Below are 20951 nucleotides of genomic sequence, written 5' to 3' on the forward strand. Positions count from 1 at the left end.
GGCACTGTATCACAGACGTGTTTTGCGCAGGCTCACGCTCAGCCTTGACATTTCTGTCTGAGAATGCTGACCAGACTTGAAGATCTCGCTCCTAATGGCAGTGCAGTTCATTTTTGGAGCATGGGCAGAAGTAAGCTCCTCCACCACCTTGAACTGCTGCAAGAAGACGGGCTTCGCTGGGGATGCGGCGACGTGGAAGGTCTCAAAGCTCCTGCCGACCCAGCGATGACCTGCAGTGAGCGGTAGTGACGACGACACGTCGGGACTAGGAATTTTAACATGTCGACGATAGTCACGACAGATGAAGAGCTGAGAGACGAGGCTATCGCAGCAGTCACTGGTACGGAGGACGGTGACAGTAGCGACAATGAACCGGAACCTGTGCAGGTTGCGACTCACCAGGAGGCGTTGAGAATGGACTCCGTGCGGACTTTGTTTTTGCTAAGAACCTTTCACTGCTCTATGCTCAGCAGTTGGGTGCCCTGCAGAAAGAAAGATGTCTGACAGATTGCCATGAAGCAGACAACGCTCGTGGATTGCGGGTTTCTTCCCGCTATGAAATAATAAAAAGTGTAAGCTACATCGTCCTCATTAAATGTGTAGTTTATGTTTTCTTCTGGTTATAACAATTATCGGTTATAACAAAGATATTTCCATGGCACGTCAGTATTGTTATGAGTGGGTTTGACTATATTTAGCAGTGGTATGACGGCTCCACCCGTTTTCATGCAGATCCTTCCTGTACAAAAAATTGGTGCACGAAATCCTGTGTAGAATATACCCTAGATGTTTCAGTAGGGTATACACTTCTGTGCAGTTCTTGTTTAAGTTTATTTGCAAATACCATACATATTCTGAAATAAACAAGATGAACACTGTTCACTATTTAATTTCATTTTTTTTTTGCTTATCAGACATTCACTTTTCGATTCGATGCTTAAGGGAACCGTTTCTTCTATTTGATTCATATTGAAAAAATTCAATATTCGCACACCCTTACATCAAACCAAAGTAAGTTTGAGGCCATGCAGAAGTGTCAGACGTCTTCTACCTTTTTGTCTATGCAGTGCTGATGGAAAAGCAGTGTATGTCGGCCAGCGTTGAAGCGGATCAGAGGTACTGCAACGTAGAGGACGAGGGAGGCACGGGTAAGATAAATCAACCAATGTGGCTGTTTGCTCCATTCACAACCTAGTTCTTGTCATCCTTCGCGAAAAGCCACTCAGTAAAAATATGCCACTTTCGAAAATTATGGCTTCGCGCAGTGGTTTTTCTGCGGTTGCTCGACACACGATCCATAGCAGGATCCATCGAAGCCCACACAGTGTTAGGAACGCTCGATGACAATGGCGCATATGCATACAGCTGCGGCGATTTTTGCAGTTTGAGGAGGAATCCTGCCTGCATTCAATTCAGCCTGGTTATTTTCGCTGTGTGGTGATTAGTCTCGTAAACAATGGCTTTTAACCGGTAACATAGTTACACAATTGGGACTTTTGAAAGCTTTTTCACAGAGATGGAAGTGGGTGGAGACTTGTGTATAATGCGCAGCACAAGAGTGTGCAACACACACACATTCGATACTTGTTTCCCACAATGTTTTCCCAAGAGAAATCGTGGGATTCGAATCTGCCCCGCTCTGATTTTTTTTTTCACCTTAGCTTCACAGATGCAAGCCCAAACAGGTTTTGTTTGGTTTGTGTGTGAAGTGCTGCTTTGGCACCGAAAACTGTGAAGTCAAAGCTCGAGATAGTTATGCTGCACTTTTTAGCTTAACCATGCCAGCGCACGTGAACTGTGACATCATAATCTGGTGGGCCAATCACAAGTCAGACACAAGACGGTTATATTGTATGGAGCTTGCTTTGTCATCTCTCCGCTGGGTTTGTCAGTTCAAGGTCACATAATGAAGAAACTACGCCAACCTCTCCCTTTGTGGCTTTTCAGCTGTGTGGAAGGCTTGGTGCGTCGTCCTAAAATACACTGAGGGTAGACCACACTGCTCTCTAAAGGTCTATTCACACTTGCGACTAGATGAGGACGCGCGACTGGTAGTCGCGCGGCCAGAGGAGAGGCGCTCGCCATTACCGATGTTCACACTTGCGACAGTCGCCTTCTCGTGTTCTCGTTCCGAACGAGTTGGGAGTAGGAGAGCTGCTGGGCGATGGCAGTTAGGGTGCCTCGATGCGCGCCCGCTCAGCGGAGAGCGGGAGCGCATCGAGGCACCCTAATGGCAGTGAACGTCGGTAGCAGCCGCTTGCCAGACACTTCAGCTTTTTCAGGCGAGCAGATACGCATGCCGCGCTCTCGTGTTTCCAGGAGAACGCCGACGACGAATAGACGATGTCAATCACCGTGGTGTCAATATGAAATGTTGCACCTGCGTGAAAAACCCATTTCTCAGAAGTTCAGGGTACTTGCCGGATAGTCCGAATCTCTTTCCAATCTCCTCCCAGGCCATATCCTATCCTCCTGCCTTTGAATTCCGGGTGCCGTTTGTTGAAAAGGTAGGGGTATAATTGCATTGAGAAGGTGCTCGATCGAGTACTCCGGGACCTCGCTGATTGGTGAAATGGTTTGCGACTAGTAGTCGCGCGACTGGAAATTCGAGCAGCGCCCGATCGGCCCGCGGCAGTCGCTTTTCGACCGATGCGACCATTTGCGACTGTCGCTTTTCGACCAAAACGGTCGCGGGACCGCTGCTAGTCGCAAGTGTGAACGGGCCTTAAGGGGGCTTGGTGGAAACGGAGAGGAAACTAGTAAGAGTACAGCATTGATGGGATGCACGAGCTTAATGTTTTGGAGCTTCCATAGGAATGCTAGAAAGTATGCAAGGCCTTTCATTTGAATAACAGTCAGTTTCTCTTGACGTGTGCAGCGGCAAGGACTACGCAGCAGACTCAGACGTCCAACACGGCCTTGTCGGATGGCTACGACAGTGACCTCTGTGATTCCTCTTCGTCTGGCTGTCACGGCACGGGTGGCGACCAGTCGGAGGACTCTAGTCTGACGGACAGTGAGCGAACCCTCGTCGGCGACGACATTTCGCCTCACAATAACTCTCCTGACATCACCGCCGACGACAATGCTGGCTGCTCGGGGGAAGAGCGCCTCCCCAAGTTTGTGCCTTCTGTGGGTAAGTACAGAGGAGAGAGTCATGCATGTCGATGGAATCGGGGCAACTCGGGCTTCACCTGTGAGGTCGGAGTCCAGTCTTTTGAGACCCTTGCATCCCGAGTGTGACACGCTAACCCCCGGGCTTTACAGGCACGTTTGTATGGCTTAGTAGTCTCTCACATAATGTTGTATCTTAAGCATATGTGCAGCTTTTATTATGCTTGCGACAGAAACATCATCGTTTGTCTACATTGACTTTTTTTTTCGTTGCATTGCAGAGATGACAGATCAGATAAAGCGGAGCATGCTCGAGTCGTGTGGGAGTACCTCTGCTGCTGTCGGCGCCATGCCCGTTGGTGATGATGCCGCTTTCTCGGAAGAGGCGGGCGGCTACGCTTGTGGGGATGCTGCGGTAAGGGTAGCCGATCTTGACTAAGGACAGCTTGGTTTTAGGAGCAGTCGAGTATTTTGCTGTCGTGTGAAACAGATGTTCTCTTTTAGCCCCTGTACGATGCTTTTTACTGTACTATGCTTGGACTAGAGTGCAGGTAGTTGTTCAGGATGAGTCTAATTAAGTATCATATGCTAATGTCTGGACTTCCTCTCCTCAATGCAATCTAGTGGCATCATGTGACAGTATTGTAGGTTTAGTCTGCAGCCGTAAGTGTGGCGCGTACTACTTGCATGACCAGCACAGTCATGCAGCTGTGGACAAGCGTAACTGAAATGGCCTGCCACATTTGGCCATTTGCTGAAGGGGAACTAAAGGCAGCCCTGTTGTTCTGGTGCAGCAATCGCAGGTCGGTGCAGCGGCTGCCAAAGAGGAGCCCCGGCGATACTTCCGGGCATGGCCTTACAAGGATGGCGAAGATGGTGGTCGCAGTAAGCACCCACCTGTACATTCAAGCTTGTTTCCAGTGATGGTCTTGATCACTGCTGCTGGTCGTTTTTGTCCATTGTATCTTGTATGGGGGAGACAAGTGTACAAGGTATGCTTACTAAACGCGGAAGCCTAGCAACTTTGTTTTTCATTTCAGTCAGCTGATAGGTTAAAAGTGCCTTTGCTGGCGAATTTCTGTACCTTACAGAGTGAGTCTTATTTGGCTGACGTGTGAAAGCTTTGATTCACTCTGCCTCTATCAGCACATTGTGCTTATGCATGTGTGTGCTTTTTAAGGATACCCTTTTGATACCTTTCTTGGTTGAATAATTTGCAGTCAGCTCGGAAGAAATTTAACTCCTGCTGTTATTAAAAAGGCAGTAAGGTGCTGCTAGGGAGTTGCAGAGAAACTTATGTTTACCTTATCTGAAAATTTGATGTCGTAAAAAATAAATAAATGTGAGCATAATGCAGCTGTACTGCACTTGTTCATCCGAGTGCCCCCTTTATTCAAACTATTCGGGTTATTTGGCCCTGTCAGTATAAAGTGTATCAGAAATACTCCCCAAAGTTGTTGTCCTCATAGCTGAAAAATTCTATCCTCTTTTCCCATTGTCAGGCTTCAGCTGCTCAAAGTTGCAGGAGAATTTCAGCGTTACTAGGCAAGAGCCATCAGCAGGTGTTAGGGTGTCGGACACGGTGGAGAAAAAGCGTACCGCAATGTGCGCTAGCTTTAGGTGCAATGATTTTGATCGATTTGAACTAATTGTTTTCAAACACAGTAGGCAAGCATTAATGATTTAGTACTTGGAGACCAACTGGTTGGCAAACAAAAGCTCTTGCAACAAACAAAGGCATGAGAAAGTTTAATTTTAGAGTGAAGTTCTACTGCTGCCATTCTTCAAGGTCATTCATCTGCACAAACTAGGTGCTGCGCGTGCACTAGTTTTGCCTGCACTTTGCACAGCTTCACAGCGTGCTCGAACTGCAAGGGTGCTCGAACTGCAAGGGTGCTCGAACCGCAATGGTGCTCGAACCGCAAGGGTGCTCGAACCGCAAGGGTGCTCGAACCGCAAGGGTGCTCGAACCGCAAGGGTGCTCGAACCGCAAGGGTGCTCGAACCGCAAGGGAAGTCAGCCTTGCGATCACGTGACCACCAGGTGTCCGTGCGCTCCTTCTCTGCCTTGCTGCTGGTTTAAACTGGTGCTCTCACCACCACATGACAGCTGCTTGGGTATATGACCTGCATAACTGAGACTCTTCCTCAGTCTAGCCGTGGATGATACTGTTTCTGGGCCGTCAATGTCTACACTGTCTCAAGCATCAGGCTGAATCGGACAATCCAGCTTGATGCCCAGCGCGAGGCCTAGAGCGCTTACGCTCGTTAACTAGGTTCGGATGGGTCGAACTACGCCACTTTTTTGGATTAGATGAGCTGATTGCTGATTATATGGATAGTAAGCAGCCACAAATAACTGTGGCGGAAGCTTTTGTGCCCTAAGCTTATGACCCAGTGCACTTTTATACCTTCACTTCAGAGCATCCTGTAAAGCCCAGCACTCAGTGCAGTTTTACTCTATTTTTATTTTTTTTGTTAACAAATGCAAGTGAAAGCTGTTTTTCTGCATCTCTCTTGCGCAAACATCATGGCTTCCGTTGAGCGAGCCATGACCTCTCAAACCGGTTTGCATGAAAGGCTTGAACTCATTGAAGGGCATTTTTTAGTGCACGAGCACCAAAACTCCCATCCCAGATCTCGCTGGTGTGTGTTTATTTGAAGCTTTTCTTCGTGACCTTGAAGAGTGGACAAGAACCAATAGCACCGCACGCTTAGCCAATGAGGAGTGAGCAGATCACGTGCCCCTAGCCATAGAGCAGGTGGAAGCGAATGATAGAGGGGAAACAGGCTGTCGAGCCATGTCTCATACGCATATCTTTTTTGTGAAATGAGTAAACACATTAAATTGCACCTATAAACAATTTATGACCTAACTGAACCGGCTGGAGCAGTGTGAGTGTAGTTTTAGTTTCCCTATGAACCTGAACTCGTTCGTATGTACCTCAGCGCAGCCTTTTACTTTTATCGACCTCATTATGACTCATCATTAGCTAGACTACACCCACTGCAGGACTGAGGGCTCTCCCGCATTACTCTAATTAACCCGATCCTGTTAGCTAGAATTTTGTTACTAATCAATTTCCAGCTGCTTATAGTGGGCTGTTTAGCCTTACAGACAGCTTTTGCTGAGTGGCTGCATGTCTGTGCGCAGTTTCCTCGGCACTTTTTTGAAAACTGTCGAGGCTCCCTGTTGGTTTAAAGGGAGGGAACTTCTAGTTCGGGCCGTTGTACTTGTGCCCACACGCTCATTGAACAGCGAGTTTTTGTCCAAGACACTGCCGACACCGGCTGCAAGCAGAGGAGCAATTGGCACTTTGGTTAGAATACTGCACAATTAGCATGTTGCGACAACAAATCGCAGCATGCTCACCGGGGACAAAATTTCAAAGGATGCACTTTAGTCTCCTTACGTGAGGCCACGGTGCAAGATAAACTAGGTGAGGGAACGGCGCAGCGTCAGCACGTTGCGCAAAGAAACGAGCAGCATTCTAGTAAGTCTGCATGGTGAGAGAGGGCGCGCCAGACTAACACCCAATTCGGTTCCTGCCGGTGCCCGCCGCGCCTTGCTTTCCTCGGCGAATACCTCGGAAAATTGTTCATCTCCCGCGATAGTGGATGGATCATTTAGCGAAAATTTTTTTTGCTGCCGTGCGATGTCAAAGTGCTTTGCTCCATTTTGCAACAGCGGGTATAAGTCATGTGCAGCCAAGTATTCACTCCTAAAGCCGCCGAATGACGAAGGAAGTCTGCAAGCGTGGAGGCGGGCTATACCGCGCAAAGACAGGGTGCTTCAGAGGACGGACCGTGTGTGTGTGAAAGACATTTCGCGCCGCATTTCATTTTGAAGACTTGGTCTACTGAAATTGATGGCCGTGTACTTATGTCTGGAAAGAGGAGAGCTGGCCTCACGAAGGATGTGGTACCTACCAGTTTCGAAGGCGTGCCGAAGTACTTATCAAACAAAATCAAAAGCCCTCGCAAGCAAGCAAAGTAGCGGGCTCGTTCTGCTGCTCTTTGCTCAACTGTCACAGTCTAGCAGCTCCTGTGATGTTGAGCCGCACCCTTCTGACGGAGAGGCAATGATCGACCACATTGACGGAAACGAAGACAGCGAAGCAGTCAACAAAAAAAGATGACCCTAACAGGACACCGTTTGAACTTTTGATCAGCTCCGCACCTAACTTGTGCCTTCCCGAACCATCTTGGGTGGTTCACAGAATCGATGCTGAGGGGATTAAGGAAGTCTTGTTCAATGACGCATCCAACAATGCGACAGGTCTTGTGTCGTGTTTACGAAAAAGCCTCTACATGTAAAAAGCGACATGTTAGTCCAGTTGTATATTTTAGGAAAGCCAGTTGAATGCGAGTTGATTAGTTCGTTCGCGAATTGTCTCTGAAGTGGAATCGATGTTATCAGCTGTCAGCGACTTGAGTGTTTGCTCTGGAGGACCAAGTCTCAAAAGTTTTTCCTCCGTGTTGCCTGAGTATGCCTTTGTTTAATGTTAGAGGAAGTGGAGGCACAATAAGTGCCCGTTGGTGACATCTGGAGGTGCTATATGTCGGCCATGCAGCAGTCTCACAGACACATTAAGAATACATGCTGACCGACAAATTTTCTGGACAAAGCAGAAGCAATGCTTGAAATCCATAAGGCTGTCAGCGCTGCGCACAACTGCATTGCCTGCCGAACAGCAAAGGCTTGACTTCTTGCGAACTTCAGGAGCTACATAGCAGCGTTCACGAGCAAGACTGCTGAAACGCAACAAGCTGCCGAAGGAACAATTGGAAGACAGCAAGAAGGAGATGATGAAATTGAAAGATGAGGAAAATTGCGGGCTCTTGATGTACCACCAGCACAGCTACTTCTCTTCAAGGAATGTATTTCTGCTGCCAAGTGCACAACAAAAAACAATAGGAGATATACAGATGACTGGCTGTTACTGTGCTTGCTGCTCCATATACGAAGCTCTGCTACATATTCCTTTTTGCGAAGCAATAGCATATTCCCCATTCCTTGTGTGTCCACAATTAGGAAATATATCAGCATGGTTGTGCTTAAATGTGGATTTGATGAAGACTTTTTTAAAGCTTTTAAGATGAGTCTCCAATAAAACAGAATTTCAAAGAGAAATGCTCATTTTAGATGAAATACATATGAGAAAAGAGATGGCCGTTCACTCTCAGACGATGACATACAGTGGTCTTGTTGATCACGGAGACCAAAGTGTTTGGAGCAATGAGCTGGCAGACCATGGTCTTGTCTTTGCATTTTCTCCTTTCAGGGAAAGCTACATGCAACCTGTAGTTGTATTTGCATTAAAAGGACCAACGAAAGGCACACTTCCAGCTCAGCTACTTCTCCAGTGCATTGTGCACTTAGAGAATGCTGGTATATTTGTTGATGAGGTTGTGTGCGACGGTGCCTCAACCAACCGAGCAATGTGGGGACAGCTTTGAGTCAATGGTGCACTGGGTCATGTTGTGAATGCATTTGAGCATCCTATAGATATCTCTAGAAAAGTGTGTCTTGTCAGATGCCCCTCACCTTTTTAAATGTATTCGCAATTGGCTGTTTGAAAAGAAGGTTCTCAGAAGACAAGGCCAGTTTATAAAATGGTCCCACTATGATGCCCTGTACGTGGCAGACACAAAACATGCTGCAGAACTGAGTTTTCCCAAAGCTAACTTATAACCACGTCAACCCCTCCAACATGCTGAAAATGTGGGTGAAACTGTCAACCCAGCTTTTCAGCAACTCTGTAGCTAAAAGGATAGTTTTACACGAAGAGAGGTGCACCTCCACTCTACAACACGGAGCCAACTGTTGAATTTACCTTTTTTCTTGACTTATTCGATGCCCTCAACCGCCGCTTCCCTGCCGAAGGACTCACTTTTGGATGCAAGGACTTGCTGATTATTGACAGTGCTCCAGGTGGCTCGACGAGTGGGAACAAGAGGTTATGGATGGAGTCATTCCTAAAGACCTTTTTTTTTTACTCAGTCTACTTCGGAGGGACTGCGAGTGACGTTAGTCTGTTAGAGAGTTGTCAGCTTACCTGTTGACGAAATGTGGATTCAAGTACGTCCTTTCAGCTAAGATGAACCATGACGCCTTGGAATGCTTTTTTGGCATAAGGCAAGCAGGGGGACAAAATGAGCATCCTACTTTTCCAACGTTTTTGCAACTTTATCGTATGCTTTCCCTTTATTCGTTGCTCAAGCTACCGCAGTTTGGCAACTGTATGGCCCCCGAAAACAGCCAGTCTGCTTTTGTGACATTGGCTGACCTCAGACACACATACAAGTGTTCAGCTGTGGAGTGCACGAAAAAACTGGAAGATTTCAAACACAAGCTGGACGGCCTAATCAACGAGGGAAACTGGGAGTGCGAAGACATATTTGAACATGAATAATGCAGTGCAACCGTTGTCGACTGCATTATCTATTACATCACCGGATTTGTCACAAGAAAGCTGGTGAATCAGATGTCATGCACCATTTGGAAACAAGTCCTTATGGGACGCAAAGGTTTATCAAGAGCCCCTGAAGCAGACCTTGTGAACTGCAAAACGAGAGGGAGGCTAACACATCCAAACGCTCATCTTTTCCAGCTCTTTAAGCAGACTGGGCAAGAGTTCACGAAACAAGCAAGCCAGAGGGATGCGCATGACAAGACAACTGACGCTGTGTTGGGGGATCATCACTTTACCTTCTCTTGCGAATTGCACAGAGGATATTTGGCCAGTTTAATTACTACTATGTTTGTATGCGCATGCGGCAGTACTGCCGGCAATTAAAAAATAAGAATGAGAAAAAAAGCCAGGACTTGAGAAAAATGTCGAAGCTTGTGTGAGCAGATGCACCTGGGACGAGTGCACTGTTTAAACCCTGAATGTTTTCAACTTTGCTTTGTATTTGTCATATAATTTGAAATCTGTGTGAACGTGTGCTTCTGATGTTTCAAAAAATAAATGAATAAGACTGCTTTCTAAACTTTTAGTGTTATTGTCAGCCTAGTCTATTTTAGCAAAACAAAAGTGGTTGCTTGCGGGTTTAGAATCAAGTAAATACAACCTTGCAGTACTTGTATGCAGAATTAGGAAAAAGGGCCACCATCGAGATGGTTTGTCCAAGTTTGTTTATGCTTCATGTGTGCATGCAATCACTGGAGTCATACCAGACGGCCGTGGCAGGGAAAAAAGCTGCATGGGCATACTTAATTGAACACTGGCATGAACGATGAGGCATTAGAGGCTTTCGCCTCAAAACATACGGAGTCTCGGTTGAATGGGCTTTGTTGCAGGCAGTACCCACATTGAGCGGGCCGAGGTGCAACTATACACTCTCGCTCTGGTGCGTCATGCTGGCTGATAAAACCTGTCCTGTTCTCCAACTTGTCATCCGTGCATGCTTGTTATTGTTATTCTCTTAGCAATGAAAAATATTCAATCTTCTATTCATCATTGTAGTAGCTATATAAAACCTCCCACGGAACTCATGCCAACAGATTGAATCGGTGAGAGCGGCAAGAGAAAAACATAATTCTCACAGGTTTGCGTTCTTTGCTAAGTACGATTCTAGCAGTCGCCGGGGATAACATTTTTGATGCGAGGAATGAGGGCCGGTTGAAGTTGATCGGTGAAATTCGGCATGAGGGCGACGAGTTCAACAATATAATCGAGCGCGCAAGCAGGCGCAACAGCAGAACCTCAGCAGATTCGCGATCGCAGCAGGTAGAAGTTCGTTGCGCCATCTGTCGTGTGCTATGGAAACAGAACATTGGTGCTCAGCGGCTGGTGGCGGTCGTTCGCTTACCTAATGTATTCTTCCACTGTGTGTGAGGCAACGTGAAAGCACGGTTGTCTTGCATTGACTTTGGTTGGCTTGTTATGTGAATTCTTAATTTCATTGTTGGCTATGACTTGGATTAGGGCAGTGACTATGTTGCAAGTCGCTGGCACGCCTAAGTCTATACATTGTCATTATGGCGTCAAAGCCAATTAACAATGACTGGATTTGGTATTGGCTTGTTATGTGGATTTGGGACTGGATGTTTTGCCTATGGCTTGGATCCAGGCTATGGCTAATGGGGCTAGTCGTTATGCAATATCATTAAGGCATTGCAGCCAAGTAATCGTGACTGGATTCAGTATTGTCTTTTCTGGCTTGTTATGTAGATTTTGCTGGATTGGGTTTGGATCTGTCTGGTTGCGCATTCCGTGGACAGTCACTTTCTGCGCATGCCACTGATGAGCCAAGAAAGCCTTTTTGCCTTAAAAACTGAGACCACTGCCTCTCTTCTCTTGTACAGGGCTTCGTGTGTATGTCGACAAGCGCATCACATTTGCCTCGCTAAAGAAAGAACTGGAGCCATTCGTGGGCATCGACTCCAGCCACTTCAAGGTGAGCATAGGAAGAAATCCCCGTGTCATCTTTTGTTTACTTGAGTTCTGAGCTCGCTGCCGCTCTTGCACGCAGGTGTTCCGGGTGTACTCCAACAACCAGGAGTTTGAGTGCACCAAGCTCTCAGACAATCTTGTCTCGTATGCGGAGGACACCAAGGTAGGAACAACATGGGTCCGCACGCTAGAAGGGCTGTACTGACAAGTTTCTGGCATGCTTCATGCAATGTGATTACAGTCTTGTTGTAATCTCGTCAACAGGCTGATTAGCGAGGCACGCAAAAGCATTTTTACTGTTGAATTTTGGAATCTGCAGTCAAAAAATGCGTAGTTTCGACTAGTGTACCTAGCAGCCAAAAGGAGTTTCCCACCCTACCAAAACAGTGGCACATGAAAGAAAAGATGACAACATTACCGTATTTACTCGCATAATGATCGCACTCGCGTAATGATCGCACCCCTGAATTTTGAGGTCAAAATTCCATTTTTTAAATTCCCCGCGTAATGATCGCACCCCGAACATGGAGCCGCCTGGTGGTTGATCTGCAGTCATCCCGCAGCGAATGCATTCCGACGAGTTCCCAACCTAGTCTAGTAACGTTGGAGTTCCCATGATTCCATGCTTTGCGGCGTTCGCCATTTTGCAATTCGGCAGCGTCGTAGCGTGCTTTGTGTTTTTGTGAGAGTTTACGCCATTTCACCATGGGGCGGTATGCCAGTTACACCGCCGCGTTCAAGCTCAAGGCTGTCGACTATGCACTGGAGCATGGCAACCGCGCTGCCGGTAGGCATTTCGGCGTGGACGAAATGAGGATACGCTATTGGAAGAAGCAGCGCGAGAAGCTGATGGCTACGAACAAGACACGGCGGGCTTTCCGTGGACCCAAAACGGGCAAGTTCCCTCGTGTTGAGGAGGCGGTCCTAGAATACGTGAGGGACCTGCGCAAGGATGGTTGTGCAGTGTCATTAGAAATGATACAGACGCAGGCGCGCACAACTGCCAGGAAGCTGGGAATCGCCGCAAAGGATTTCCGCGCTAGCTCTGGTTGGACGACTCGCTTTATGCGACGGAATGGACTTTCCCAGAGGCGGCGGACGTCGTTGTGCCAGCGGCTCCCAGCCGCGTACGAAGGCAAAGTGATAGACTTCCATCACTTCGTCACTAGGCTTCGCGAAAAATGCGGTTACCTCATGTCGCAAATTGGAAACTCCGATCAAACTCCACTGACGTTCGACATGCCCCGGAATACAACTGTGAACGAGAAGGGTGTTCGGAGAGTCCTCGTGAAGACGTCTGGCGCAGAAAAACAGCGATGCACAGTCATGCTTGCTGTGACGGCCGACGGGCAGAAGCTGCCACCATACGTGATCTTCAAACGGAAGACTATTCCGAAGGGAAACTTTCCCCGTGGCATCCATATACGTGCACAGATGAAAGGGTGGATGACTGCAGACCTGATGGTCGACTGGATCAAGACTGTTTGGGGAAGAAGACCAGGAGCATTTCTGCTTCCCTCGCTTCTGGTTTTGGACAGTTTTAGGGGTCACCTTGTGGATAGCGTGCGTGCCAAGTTGAAAGAGCTGCACACGGACATTGCAGTCATTCCTGGCGGCCTGACTTCGCTGCTGCAGCCTCTCGACGTGTCTTTGAACAAACCGTTCAAGGACAACGTTCGACGACTTTATGCTGAGTGGATGGCGATGGGCCAGCATGATTTGACGCCGAGCGGAAAGATTAGAAGGCCATCCGTGGAGATGCTGTGCTCGTGGATCACAGAAGCGTGGACCCCGCCGGGGTGGCGCAGTGGTTACGGCGCTCGACTACTGTTCCCAAGGACGCGGGATCGAATCCCGGCCTCGGCGGGAGCTTTTCGATGGAGGCGAAAAGCAAGGCGCCCGTGTGCTGTGCGATGTCAGTGCACGTTAAAGAACCCCAGGTGGTCGAAATTTCCGGAGTCCTCCACTACGGTGTCTCTCATAGCCTGGGTTGCTTTGGGACGTTAAACCCCACCAACCAACCAACCAACCAACAGAAGCGTGGAGCAGTATCCCCGACGAGGTAGTGGCTAAGAGTTTTAAGAAGACAGGCATATCTAACGCTTTGGATGGAACGGAAGATGACTTCCTGTGGGATTGTGAAGATGCTCCCAGCGACGACACTGCCGTTTCCGATGAGTCGTGCAGCAGTGAAAGCGAAGATGGCGAGGATTCAGACTTTGATTAGAGTACTGACGAAAAAAAATAAATGGGCATTGTGCACTCCCATGTGATGCTTAATGTGCGTGTTTATTGCGAAGGTAAGCCTTACTCAGCTTTCATTTTTGGTTGTAATCGAGATATATGTTCTAAGACATCTGACCTGCAACTTGTTTGCGTTTTCGGTGCTCAAAAATTTTTTGTAGAAAATTTACCCCGCGTAATGATCGCACCCCGAAATTTCCGTCAATATTTAAAAAAAAAAAGTGCGATCATTATGCGAGTAAATACGGTAAAACTGCCGACCAAGCATGCTGCGCACTGGCGGGCTCCAGTGTCAATTGAGTGATGCATGCGTATCAAACATAAAAAAAAGCATGCATAACGGACCTTTTGACTTTTTTTCTATCAAAAGGACAATCGGGTTATGTGCTGTAAAAATCTAATACAATAAATGCAATGCCAATGACTGTCAATGTTCGTTATGATCAAGCACGTTCTGGCGGCTTTAGACATCTGGGGAGCATCGATTGCACACTAGGCCTAACATTTCCTTTCATGGGCTTTTTTCACATGCTGACAGTACAAATACGAGTAGTGAGAATGGGCATGGTGCAGGTGCGAGGTACTGCCATTCAGTAGCAGTTTTCTTTGCGAGGATTGACAGGAAATTCAGTGTTCGTGGTTGTTAGGTTTGTTTAGAAAAATTGCTAAGGACTGAAAGTGGCTGGTGTTAATGAAGTCAATGAGCAAATACTCTTTGAAGATTTGAATATTTGCACGCCCGTATAAGAAATTGATTTGCACTGAAACGAAACGCTGCCTGGCAGCAAATTTTGGCACAAAGGATTGTGAGATAAACGAAGCATGAAGGCAAAAAAAAAAAAAGCAAATTTTCTTTTGCAGCTAATGCTGGAACCTGTTACGATATGTGAATTTTCCCCTTTTATTATTCATTGTTGCTCATTACTTGTTCTTGAACGAAAAGATGTGCATGTAAAGGCAAATGCGAAGATAAAAAATTAGGCTGTTAACAATTTTGCACTGTCTTAAGTATTATACTTAACTATACTATACTATAGTTTTGGTGAAGACTGGGTTGTGTGCAGTGTTGTGGAGCCAAGTGGTGAGGTTGTTCTAGCTAGCGTGTTTTGTCCTGTGCAGCTCCTAATCAAGCTGGGCAGGGCACTCAAATCTGGCGAGCATCGCATGGAAGTGTTCCTGCTCTCTCCAAACTCTCCAGAGGTGAGGCTGCTTGCTTGGCTGGTGTTACCTGATCCCTTAGGAACACCCTGTTCGCCCGACGATAGTGAAAGTTTGTGTACAATGTCAGTGTCAGCATAGAGATGACAGAATCTTAATAATGCTGTCCTCAGGGGTATGTCGCGGAAAATATTCTTACAGAAGATAGCTGAAAATGAAATGAGTAACTGAAATGATCATTGAAAATGAACAAGGGCAACATTCAAAACCACGGGAAATGCATTCGCTCAGTTCTGTTCATGGCCAGTGGAATTTATTTAGTCTCTCGACGACATGGTCATGCTTAGAACCTAACGGTGCATTTGGAGCTTAATTATTTAAATCTTTTGTTGGCATGGATGAGCATTCAGAGCATTCAAAATTCATTTTGTGCACAAGGTACTTGGCCGGGAAGTTATCTTCAAATTAACCATTATTGTATTATGGAGATTCAACTGCGAAGGAGCTTCTTTCCCCGTGGATAAACCAAGGGCTAACTTTCCTCCTGTTCATTTTAATTTTTTTTTCTTGTTCTGTATAGCCAAGCAAGTTCCTGCTGGACTGGATCTTCACGCAAGGCATGACTGTGCTCCAAATTAAGAAGGAGATCCTGCATGAAATTCGTGAGCGGTGCGGTGAGGACATTCCTCTCAACAGGTAAGCAGAGTAAGCTAGTCAGTTCCGCATTGTCTGATAGAGATGGGATACCCTACATTGTGTGCTCCACCTTGTGTACCTTCCACTGTGTCTACCTCACCTCCCTGCCCTGTGTTCTGCCCTGCCATGCGTAGCTTCTGCTTCGGTCATCTCTCTACCTCGTGCATCTCTCTACCTCGTGCATCTCTCCACCTCTCCCAGCTCTCCACCTCTCCCAGCTCTCCACCTCGTGCAGCTCTTCCTTGTGCAGCTCCCTACCTTATGTGCCTACGTCCGTGTACATGTCCCTGCTTTGCGCTCTCCACCACTGTAGACTGACACATCAACCGTGGTGCTGACTGAGGTACTCCTGCGCCATTAAAAAACATCATCCATAATTGACTGCTTAGGTTGCTCATTGCCGTGCGTATATACAGGCCTAAATTTTTATGGTACTACATACTGTCATCCTCTTCTCATTGGGTGTGTTGTTGCCAGGATTGTTGACAGCTGTGTTTGCCACCTGCAGGTGTCGACTCAGGAAAAAGTCCTCTGGCAATCCAGGCTCGGTATACCTCGACTGGGACCGCTTTGACACAGACGCCTCTATGTTCCTCTCTCACAAAGTATTCCTGGAGGTGCTGCCTGGTAAGGGCTCCTTGTTGCAGCAAGTCAACAGTAACAGCATCAGAACAGCAAATAATTGGTCAAAAGGACTTCCTCGCCTCGTTGATGCATTGTTCACATGACTGGTGGAGAGCAAGTTGAGAAGTACATAATGACTACAACGTGTAGCAAGCGCATTGCTAGACATTGCAGTCCAGTGCACTATACAGCCAGAGTCATCAGTCCTTTTCAGACAGCTTTAGCACAGCGCCCCTAATAAAATGCTAAGTTCAATAACTGGATGTAAAGTGTAGTAACTTACCTCAGTTACTTAGTTACTTTAGCAAAGTAACTGGAATATGTTGTGTTTCAGCGGCTTGCCACAGGGGCATTTAAAAATTGGTGAGAGTGAGATTACTTCGGTTACTCGTACAAGTATGGCATTTCTTTGGTGTGCATTCGTGTTTTCTTGCATGCGCTTGTCTAGCTGGCATCGGCACTGTGATGACAGTTGCTCGACCCACTCACTTCCTGGCGATATGTCAGGTTGGTTAACACGTTCTCCTGCCTTGGTTGCGCAGGGCCGGAGAAGGTCCTTTCATCAAGCAGCCTGGTGCTGTTTGTACGCCGCTGGCGGCCCTCGACCTTCACCTTTGACCCTCTGGATGAGGTCGTCCTCACCGAGCGCACCTTTGGAGCCCTCAAGGAAGCGGTGAGTGGAATGCACACTGCCAGACCACTTGGTACATTCTTGGGGAAATGCAAGAGGTGCAGTTCACGCAGACATTGATTTTGAAGCGAAAGCTTCACTATGCCATGTACCAGCCAAGGTCAGCCTTGCAGGCCACTTGACCTTCAACACGTCAGAGGTCACAATGGGGCTACATAGCTTAACCATAGTACCACCTGTGGTGTACCACCACTTGACTTCTGACACCGACCTTTGACAACAGATCAGCACCGTGTCTTCCCTCTTGTAGTTGTCGACGTCCTCGACTCCAGAGTCTCGGCAACAAGGCAAATCCATGTCTGCCAATGTCTTAACCACCTAAGCCTAACCAAAGAAAAACCAAGCAAAATGACACTTCCATTTCATCTAACTGGAAAAGTCTAAATTCTATTTAAATATCAGGGGCAGTAGTGCCATGCAATTGTCTCAAAAATTAAGGGGGACGTGGTTTTCTTTCTGTCGCTGTTCTCAGACAGGTAGTGCTGTAGCATCTCTGACGTGATACACAAGTGAAGCACTGCCTTTCAACGGTATATGTAGCTGTTCCTAAGGTAAAAGTTTTAGTTTAAAAAATCTCTCATTTTTTTCTGTACTTCTGTGACAGCAAGGTAGCACTACTTGTGTGATGCTCAGATCATCCAATTTTTCTTTTTTTTTATGCATTTAACTGCCTCGCATTCTTTAATAAGCGGTTGGCAACATGCAAGGTGCCATCATGATTGCCAAGTGGCATATCCACACTTTGGCATGTTAATGTGCCACACAAGAAGTGATTGTATATATTTTCCTCATTTAATGGACAATGTGTTATTGATTTCACTAACCTGTTAAAAACACTGGGCAAGTTTGAGCCTTGCAGAACAGAGAGCGGCTGGTATTTAACCCTCTTTGGTGTACTGCACCATTAAACTAAACGTACAGCTGTGCACAAACCCAGAGAGATCATGCAAACTACTGCTGTCATTTTTGTGTGCGTGTGTGTGTGTGTGTGCACGCGTACGTTTCTATGCTTCCTTTTTAGCATGAGCAAGTAACCGCGGTTACTGCATTTGTTCTGTTGCTTGATCCTGGCAACCTTCAAGCATTCAATCACAGATATAGCAGCGGAAGGAAACTTCCAATTTACTTCTGCGTGTTACTCACTTTGTGCTGCATACGTGCCATGCCAGGAAAAGCATTGAGGTGCTTGAATGGACTCACAGCATCGCATTTTGCTCCTTCACATTTTGTGAGATTTCACTTCTGTATTTCTTGGTCATTTCCGGTCTGTTTTGATAGTTTCTTTTGTGTGTGTTTGGAACTTGCAGTTGTCCCAGCTGAGTGGTTTGCAGCTGGATGTCATTGAAGTTTCCAAGGTGAGCATTGGAATTGCGAAGCAGTCTTTTAGTTTGCCTTGTGGAAATGTGTATTTTATTCATCACTAATTTCTGCAACATCGTATACTGAAACGAGGTTTATATTTAGCTAGCTAGATTTGAAGTGGTTTGTCAAGAAAAATTGTCATTGTAATTTTTTTTTCTTAATGACAGGCCAGGCATTAATATGCATGTACAGCAGAACCTCTGTGATACGAATCTCAAGGGGTCGCAAAAACATTTGTAACATCAGAACGAAGGAAAGTAAGTATGCAGAAGCATAGGAAAGGCATTCGCACAGATCAGTTTATGTCCGAGGAATATTACGGTCATGCGGTTACAGCTCACCACTCACTGCGCACACAGTGCGACAAGTAATCACGATATCGGCAACATGCGAGCTGCGGGCTTCTCCAGACTTCTCGTGGCGCGTACAGCACAAGAGATAGCGACGTGCTGGCTGCGTGGAGCCGCAGCCTGCTCACGATAAGTATGTCGAGACTAGCAGTTGCGAAGTCTACGATGTGCAGTGTGCGTGTGCACCTATTACATGCGCCGTCGGCCACTACTTAGGGCCGCGCGCCGCTGCGAACTTTTTGCGGCTTGGAAAGCGATCACGATACTGGCGATTTGCGGTCCGCCCTCTTCCACATACTTCTCACGGCACGTACAGCTTGACAGGAGATGTCAGCATGCATGCCACGCAGACAGCGATGTGCAATCTGTGCGCACTCGCCGCGTATGCCGTTGCCAACTGTGGTGGTTGCGACATCTGCGGTTTGTGATCTAAGCGCTGCTGAAAGCTTATCGCGGCGCGTGCCAGACAGAAAATCTTGTCGGCGAGGTGCAGGCCATGCGTCACCGCAAACTGCCCGTGGTACGTACATACAGAGAGTCTGGCGATCGTGGAGTCAATGATGTGTGGTCAGTGTGTAGTGCTCAAAGTTGCAGTTCGCGTGTGTGTGTCATATGAAGGAGTGCGGGAGAGTGTTCAGAACATCCAAAAGTTTGCACTCCGGCTGGGGAATTTCGCAAATTCATATCAACCGAATTCGTATCACCTAAATTTTACTCTATTATCATGTGGTATTCAATGATGACCAGCAAATGATTTGTAATCAATTTCCACACTTTCGTTTTCAATAGCTCAATGATGGTTTGTGGGGTTTAACGTTCCAAAGCAACTCAGGCTATGAGAGACTCCGTAGTGGAGGATTCCAGAAATTTCGACCACCTGGGGTTCTTTAACGTGCACTGACATCGCACAGCACACCGGCGCCTTGCTTTTCGCCCCCATCGAAAAGCGGCCGCCGAGGCCGGGATTCGATCTTGCGTCCTTGGGAACAGTAGTCGAGCGCCGTAACCACTGCGCCACCCCGTCAGGGTAATAGCTGGATGTTGGCTATGGCATTATAGCATTATACAAAAGGTAGATTTTTTGGGATGTGCATGCATGCGTGCATAAGTCTGTGTGTGTAAAGTTCTTCATTACGAGCTTTGCTAGTTTTTATGCAAGCTGAATTAACTATTGTAATTGTAGCATATTTAACGGACAAAGAATTTGTGTTGATTTTTTTTTATGCATCATGTGATCTGTGCTGAACTTTGTCATGGTCATCATTCAGCTGTGGAAACAAATAACATAAATGAAGAAATCCAGTTATAAATCATTCTCCAGTTGCAGGTGAATGCTGCTGTGTTGAGCCATATGTAAAGTCAAAACATGGAATAAAAAATTTTCCGCCTCTATCTTTTCATTTCAAAGGAATGCTTGCAGCCTGTTGTTAAGGCAGCCTTAGTGTAACCTGTAAAATCATCGCTCTCTATCTACAGCAGGGCAGGGGCTTCTCCTGTGTGTTTTGTTGCCAGCTGTGGTCACCCAGACTTGCTAATCTCATCGATCCAGCCCACTTTCTTCCACAATCTACTGCGCACAATGCTGTTATAATTAGGTCTTTTTTTATAGTATGCTACTAGGTGGCGCAGTGTAGTGTGCACCGGTGTATTGTACAGCAGTGCAATGTGGAGTCGTACAGTGTGGTATGGGGTGGTTGGGCTGTATGACAAAGTAAATACAGTACGTGTTTTAATTTCCCAAAGCGGCACACAGGCTATGGGGCTTTACAAAATGGAGGGCTTTGGAATAAACTCAACCATTTGTGGTTCTTTGCTGTGCATGGACAGAGTGTAACACAAGGGTATTTTTGCATTTTACTTCAAAGCAAGCAAGGGTGTGACTGGGATTTTAACCCCAGAGCCTTTCGTTTTACAATTGTATGCCACAGTGATTGAACCGCTTGGTGCAAGACTTAGAAAGGCGAAGAAAATAAGGTTCTGCTCTTCTCTCTACCCAGTGCCCCGGCCAGTTCCCGTGTCTGGTGTCATCGTTGACGGTGCACACAGAGATGGAGTGGCACCTGAATGCGCCTTCCCTCACCTCTTGGCCGCTGTACATAAGCGAGGATGGCCTGGTGGTGCTCTACCGGTAAGATTGAGACACCACCAGACTTTGCCGGATGTTTTCTGGATATCACCGGACTTTGCTGGATGAAGGTTCAATGGCCACTTGCTTTTGCGTGCAGTGACCGAACGGAGCCCCTGAAAGAACTGACGGAGGAAGAGAAGCAGGAGATTTCCAGTCGAGAAAATGTCAGGTGCGTGCTTCTCA

General features: G+C 47.0%; 1 protein-coding gene across 2 annotated transcripts in view; it reads left to right on the top strand.

Moving 5' to 3' along the window:
• Positions 1 to 20951, top strand: part of LOC146173491 (ubiquitin carboxyl-terminal hydrolase 47-like) — a 67486-nt gene that overhangs the window by 39060 nt on the left and 7475 nt on the right. For both annotated transcript variants that reach the window (XM_084584016.1, XM_084584015.1), the window contains exons 17-29: positions 1068 to 1148; positions 2879 to 3136; positions 3396 to 3529; positions 3909 to 3999; positions 11428 to 11519; positions 11595 to 11678; positions 14879 to 14959; positions 15498 to 15613; positions 16122 to 16240; positions 16780 to 16910; positions 18236 to 18283; positions 20638 to 20768; positions 20866 to 20937. In XM_084584016.1, coding sequence (XP_084440142.1) covers positions 1068 to 1148; positions 2879 to 3136; positions 3396 to 3529; positions 3909 to 3999; positions 11428 to 11519; positions 11595 to 11678; positions 14879 to 14959; positions 15498 to 15613; positions 16122 to 16240; positions 16780 to 16910; positions 18236 to 18283; positions 20638 to 20768; positions 20866 to 20937 — 1438 coding nt within the window. The remainder of the gene's footprint in view (positions 1 to 1067; positions 1149 to 2878; positions 3137 to 3395; positions 3530 to 3908; positions 4000 to 11427; positions 11520 to 11594; positions 11679 to 14878; positions 14960 to 15497; positions 15614 to 16121; positions 16241 to 16779; positions 16911 to 18235; positions 18284 to 20637; positions 20769 to 20865; positions 20938 to 20951) is intronic.

The sequence above is a fragment of the Amblyomma maculatum genome, chromosome 11 (genome assembly GCF_055883805.1).
Source record: "Amblyomma maculatum isolate TAMU_Amacu chromosome 11, ASM5588380v1, whole genome shotgun sequence".
Classification (NCBI taxonomy): domain Eukaryota; kingdom Metazoa; phylum Arthropoda; class Arachnida; order Ixodida; family Ixodidae; genus Amblyomma; species Amblyomma maculatum.